The sequence below is a fragment of the Monopterus albus genome, unplaced genomic scaffold (assembly GCF_001952655.1).
Source record: "Monopterus albus unplaced genomic scaffold, M_albus_1.0 scaffold81.1, whole genome shotgun sequence".
Classification (NCBI taxonomy): domain Eukaryota; kingdom Metazoa; phylum Chordata; class Actinopteri; order Synbranchiformes; family Synbranchidae; genus Monopterus; species Monopterus albus.
This window is the reverse complement of record NW_018127961.1, coordinates 517,164-524,017: the sequence shown is the minus strand read 5'-3', so window position 1 is coordinate 524,017 and position 6,854 is coordinate 517,164. Positions and strand designations below refer to the sequence as shown.

Below are 6,854 nucleotides of genomic sequence, written 5' to 3'. Positions count from 1 at the left end.
TATGTTCATAGATGTACAAAGGTAAATCCAGAGCTTGACACAAAACAGAACCTCACTGTTTCCTTAAAGTTGTAACATCAAATCCTAATCATTTATTCAAACAAATATCATGGTGGAAATTATTATAACAGCTGTTTATTAATGGAAATGGTTGATGTTGCTGGTAGGTTTATCAAGGTGCTTTGTTTTTTTGGCTGGTAGTAATCATCAGTAATCATTATCAGGTTAGGAAACAACTGCTCTTTAGGCGGAGTAGGGTCATGAGAGAATTATGTTCAGTTGGGTGAAATAGGTGGAGGAAATAAAAGGTATAATAAATGAAGGGTGTGAGAGGCATAAGAGAAGAAAAAAGAACGGCTGAAGAGAAATCCTCTCAAATAGTGTGTAGCATCAACTCATAACCTGTTGCGCAGATATATATACACACACACACACACACACACACATAAACAGAGGTTTGGTGGGTGTGGTGTGGATGTAATCAAAGACAAAGAGGACTGAGCTGCACAGGAGGGTGGGGGAGCAGGGAGAGACTGCTGCCACTACTGCTGAGACTTATCAAAACATCTCCTACATTCTTGCTCAATCACCCAGCCTCCCAGAGGACTAAACACTTCTACTAGTGTTTGTACTTTGTTAAACAGTGACAAGTGGGCTGTGAGGGGCCACTGTGGCCTTGTTATGGAGGTGCTACACTACAGGGCCTCCACCACCATTGCTGAACTGTTGCCACTTTTCTGGCTCCACAAATGACACAAGAACACACATGGTGATCACACGGAGACAAATGCAGACACAGATGCACATTGACACATAAAACACTTTTTCATGAGAATGTACTCACACAGACACACTTCACTGCCTCTTAGGGTGGTATGATGGTGCTGTGCTGTGACCCCAGGGGCCCTACCCTGCAGCCAGGGCCCCTGTGGTCAAAGAGCATTACACCTCAACCAAGCTGCCACTGCTTACTAACAAACACTCATCAACACCATCCTTTGTATGTATCCTATATTCCTGCTTCACACAAACATAGTGTAAACATACAGTATTACAGTACACAGGGCTCAGGTGGCCAAGACCCCAAGCCCATGGGACCCCCAGCTTGTCAGTGCTGCTGCTACTGTACTAAGCGCCTGGGATAAGCATCATCACCTAGGGATGAAAGTAAAAATAACACAACAGTTGGTTAACTAAAACCTACACTTCATACTTCACTCTCTGCATTTGATATTTTATCTGAGCTGAAAAAGCAAAGGCAGGCTATTGTTTCTTCTGAATTAAGAGGCACGTTCATGCTCAATCAAGCCCCGCCTTACACATATCAAACAGAGCTCACAACCTATCTAGGGCATCTGTTCTGGGTAATAGTGTAAGAAACACAAGCACTGATGAGGTTTTTCCAGCTTTGGAACTCTGTCTTAAACAAAACATGTTTTTCTAGACAAACTGCATGTGTTTGCACTGACTCAACTACTCATAACAATAAAAAATACAATATTTGCACTTACAATCATAAATCAGCAGCAGAATTACAAAGGCATAAAACCCTAGGTTACTGCATGACTCATAGCACCTTAGATGAAAAAGACTAACAGTTGGGTGTTGGCAGGGTGTAGCAGTAAATGAACGAATGGATGAACCATTTTACTATATGAACAAATTAGATCCAGCTCCATGATGCTTTTTTTTTGATCATGAGAAGACACCTGCCCACGTAAAAATAACAACTTAGTTGAACAATAATTTACAATAATTGATTAAAAAAAGCATTCATGAACTGGAATGAAAGTCAAACACGTACTGTAGCTGGGTGAGAAAAACAAACCTCAGTGCGGGAGCCAAAATCTGCAGAGGGGCTGCAGGTGCTGGTGTCCGGTAGGGCAGTGCCGGCACTGCTGTGCACTGGGGAGGATGGAGCAGCACCAGAATGGGGTTCGGGAACACTTGAGGCCTGACGCAAGATGCCGTGCTTCTGGAGACGAGCCCATGTAGAGCTCCAGCTAAGGAGCAGTTCATACAACAGCTGAACCTGGAGAGTGACAGAGGCAGAAAAGGAAAGACAAGCAGAGAACTTTAGGCCCCTACATACAGTAGCGGAGGGAACGTACAGTACCTCACACTGACCGGGATCAAATGTAAACCAATGTAGACTAATGCAGGATCCTCAATGAAATAAGTGCACTTTTTAATTTTCTGAGAAAGTGTTCATATAGAAAGCTGTTATTTCTCATCATCCACAAGTAGACACAGATTGGTGCACAAAAATAACACAGCCGAATATGCTTTCGATGCATGAAGTCTACAGTGCCAATAGAGTGCCTTAAAAGATAAAACTAACACACCATAAGCAATCTTAATATTTGAAACCAGATTCTTCAAACATATTTTTGCCAAGGTCTGACTCAAACAGCTGCACTGGGGAGTTCTCATGCAGTTCTGACTTCTGAGGCCATTACCATGATTTGGCTTGGCAGCTTTCTAGTTATGTGACACTAAACCTAGTTAGAGTTGAGAGGGAAGGAAAAAGAGAAGGAAGAAATATAGTCCAGAAACGGACCACTATCCATTCCTATTTGTTTAACTCTCCAACTTAACACTATTTTAGATTTTGTCCTTGTTATTGAGAGGTCTCATTTCACCAAAGCAATGTGGACATGTTCTTCTTCGAAGGGCGATTATCTGAAAGGCACAGCATGCTCACACAAGTGCTTCACTGCACAAATTTGTTATCCATAACAACAAAACTCCCAAAGAAACACCCACAGAGGAAAGTTGTGTCACCAATTTCCCCTGAAAAACTTACCACGGTTAGGAAAAACTGAAGACTCGGTGTCAAGTGTTCTCAACTATTTATCATGTGTTCACATGAAAGAGGCCTTAGCTTTAAATAACAACAAAGCCAAAAACAAGAGTGGAAACCATGAGGGGAAGGCAGGGGAATGTGATGTGATGCTTCCAGTTATTCATGCATTTGCTCAGTATTCTTTATAGAAGAGACAAAGAAAAAGAAAGGGAGAAACACAACGCCCTTTCACAGTGAGCTAATTTCTGGATTTCAAATGCTTCATTTCTGAGGACAAGTAACCCCCAGTCCCCCACTACCAGGGCTCTTGCTAAAGGAAAGGTGCACAGACATATGAGCACACACAGACACACACACACACACACACACACAACAGCTTTCTCTACTCCAAACACTTTTTCATTCGTTATTGCTCGCTCACACACATGCACGCCTATAAGCACACACATTACAGGGAGGCCTTCAATAAATAAGCATAAATCAAATGAAACACAGCACAATACATTACAGCTGGGCCATTTCAAACATGTCCAGGAAGAGCTGCTTATGCTGATCCAGCAGCCATGCAGGGACGGGGCCAACAGCTGTCTGCCATACCCGGCCCAACTGCACTGCCGGCAGGAGAGGTATGGCTCCGCACTCCCTTCTCTGAGATACTGGGGCCTGGAAGTCCAACCAAGCACAACAAGGCCTACTGCACTCAGCAGCAGATGTGGAGGAAGAGAGCAAAGAATGCCAAGTAGGGGAGAAAAGGGAAGGGGGCAGATTAAGAATGAATGATGGGGTTGTTACAAACCCTCTATTTTAGTGATCTCTCCTGTTATGAAGACATTTTAGCAGCCTTCCATCCACCCTCTCATCATATGTTTGTACCTAAACTTTCTATTTCTCACCATCCTCACTTTTAACTTTCTCCTGTCTTCCCAGCACCCTCTGCTCCATCCTGCACCTTCTTTCTGTTCATAAAACCCCTGCTTGGTGGAAAGCAGGGTCAGTTGGTTCAGCTCAGCTACTGCTGTCAGGCCACTGGGCAGGTTGGGCCACACACACAAACATGTGCTTACATTAGCTCATGATACAAATGCCACATTTCATGAGTTGGGGAAGTAAGCCGAACATTTGGAGTGCCGGGTTCTCCAAAGACCTGTCATCTGCAGATCAGGAGGCATGCTAGGCTGCAGTAGTACAAACTGGAAACTGAACAGAGGCTTCCACACTCATTCATAAATACACACAGATGAAAGACAGGAGACCATGCAGATGGTGAGTGTTCGTGTGCCTTTATCTAAGCATAGTTTATGAAGAAACTGCACAAAAATGAGGTTGTTGAGTATGTGGTAACTGTGTGTGTATGTCTTTGCTTAGATCAGAGATCAAAGCAAACTGTTGCAGGGTGTGTGTGTGTGTGTGTGTGTGTCTATGTGCTGATTTCAAGGTGGTCCTGATAAGGTAAAACTGCAGCTACTAACCTCATCCTTCTGACACTCGCATGAATCACTCAGACACACAAACTCAAATTAAAGACACATTTACTTTGATAGAAGAACATTTGTAAGTTTTGATGTAATGGCCATTCCATTAAAATGTAGTTTACAGTTTAAGTAATTATGGCGTTAATATGGAGACTTATGCTGGTCAGCAGTTGAAAGAGATTAAATAACTCTCTACAATCTGTAAATATAGAACTTAAATGACTTGAGTCTGTATGTGTGTGTGTTTGTTCCATTCTGTTCCAGTTCACTTGGGGTGTTCTGCCTTAAAATGAACTGAACCCATGTTGGAAAGCAACAAAGCTGATGGTCGCAGGCTTGCTCTTTCATTTTCAGGCATATGGTATAAGTGCATGTGGTGCACACGATGTGTCTTCATGCACGGGTCTTTTGTTGTTGTTCTTTTTGCTCACACTATTTTCTCGTGCTTCTTTCTTATTTTACTCTTAATGCATTTCTCACACTCACTTTCTACCTTTGGTGCAGTTGCACTCTTGTATTTCCAAATTCCATTCAGAAACGTGTTCAGTCACATTTGCAAATAAAATTACACAAATGAGCAAGCTTTTAACCAGTAACACCACATTAGCTATGGTGCCAGCTGATACCATAAACACAGTTTAAGCTTAACTGTTTCACCCCAGTTTCTACCAAGACCTTCCTCTGTACCCGACTACCTCTGCTGTTTTGGGTCTTGTTATATTACATTAAGGCTGAAACAGATGCTCCCATTGCAGCAGGACTGTCACAACAGTCTTTGTTGTGGAGAGGAGAAGTGGGTTGAGGTGACCCAGAGGGAGTCGGGGTGGTGGCAACATACGTGTTTAGTCGCACTGATGGCACACTAATTGCAGCAAACACACCGATGATCAGGAGTGATAGTGAGGATTTTCTGCTTTTCTTCCTTTCATATCGTAAACTGAAAAAAGTGGATTTTGTGCTTTGGTTTGCACAATCAGGAGAAAACTGGAGGTTGTACCGTTTAAAGAGAAACGGTATTTCAATTTTCTGTATGTCCTGCACATAGAGTGAATTGACAATAAAAATCTTTGATCTCTCTCTTGATTTCTTGAAGTAGTCCCTTGAATATTATGGTAAACAAGTTAATGCCATAAAAATACAAACCAAGAGGAATTTGAATTTATTTACTTTAAATGCATTCATGTTTTAAAATTAGTGTGATAATTTACTGATTTTGAAATGACTGTTGTGTTGCTGGTACTTCTTGAGCAGCAACTGTGCAGCGCTCTGACACCCCCATGTGCATTCCCACAAATGGCAACAGTAATTAGAAAAAGAACTAAATAGTGTGGGGTCTTTTTTAGTTCTGGAGAGGGTGAGGTTGCTCTGGCAGTAGTTCTAAAAGAGCTGCTGCATGACTTCAAATGGCATCAACTTATAAACCCCCTCGAATCAGAGACGAGAAGAAAAGAGCTAAAACTAATAATGACTCATCATATATTCGTAAAAAGCCTTCACAGCTTTGCCAAACACAGGCACTCCATTTGAAAAGGGAAGAGAAGAAAATTCCCTCAATAAAAGCCCAGCTCTCCTCATCTCTGGGAAAAGGCTTCACTACTGACAGATTAAGACCTTTCATTTGTTTCTGGAACCAATTCCCCTCAATCACACTATGGCTCATCACTTTGGTTGAAGAGCCATAGGTCACCCCACTTATGTGTTTACTGAGGAACCTAATTCAATACAGCTAATTCAATTGAGAAAAAACAAAACATGGTTAATGGTACATGTAGATGTGATTACAGCACTATATATTGCGCAAAGAAAAACAACACAGAGACCCAAGCAGGAGACAAACATGTTCCACTTCCAACCTGTCCATATTCATCAGGCCCTCACCAAAACATAATAACACACTGTAAAATAGTGATGTTAAGTCTTGCAATCCCCTCAGTTCCCTCAATTCACTCAGAACTCAAAATGTCGGGCTGAAACAAACAAGACAACACTCTCTTGTTTACACTTCCATTTTCATGAAAATTATACAAGGTAAGAAGATGAGGCAGTTTGTTTATTGGAGTCAGTCTATATCTTTCAGAGAATCCTGCAGAAGCAGGATCTTCCCGCCAGCATCCATGTGTTCATATTTAAGGAAAGTTTACGACATGATGATTTGTATAAATATACATGTAATTCTAATGACTACTTTGGGAGATTCCCGACTGTCTGACTAACCTGAGGGTTGGAGCACTTGACGTGGACGGGCTGCAGATCAACATGAAGGCAGACTACAAACGAGTGCCTTCCTTCAGAACAGCTCTGCAGCTTATGGGATGTGACAGCCAGTGTGGAGGTACAGCCCATAGGCTCCAGCAGGCTCAGGCTCTGCTGCTGCCCCAGCAGTGTGTACATGCTGAACTGACTCAGGCTTACTGTCCATGGGAAGGCATCACCTGGTGGCAGACATGAGAGAAACAACGTAAAATTGTAAATGTAAAAATGTGTGAAAAGGGTGTGAAGAAAGAAAGTTCAGAAAAGAAGGGAGTGACAAAAGCAGAACAACCCAACACTCCCAGTACCCCATAGAGACTGTGTCT

General features: G+C 42.3%; 1 protein-coding gene across 8 annotated transcripts in view; it reads right to left on the bottom strand.

Moving 5' to 3' along the window:
- Positions 1-6,854, bottom strand: part of vps13b (vacuolar protein sorting 13 homolog B) — a 360,621-nt gene that overhangs the window by 163,357 nt on the left and 190,410 nt on the right. For all 8 annotated transcript variants that reach the window (XM_020606753.1, XM_020606747.1, XM_020606748.1 and 5 more), the window contains exons 24-25: positions 6,493-6,710; positions 1,829-2,032 (exon numbers count right to left, since the gene is read on the bottom strand). In XM_020606753.1, the coding sequence (XP_020462409.1) occupies positions 1,829-2,032; positions 6,493-6,710 (422 nt within the window). The remainder of the gene's footprint in view (positions 1-1,828; positions 2,033-6,492; positions 6,711-6,854) is intronic.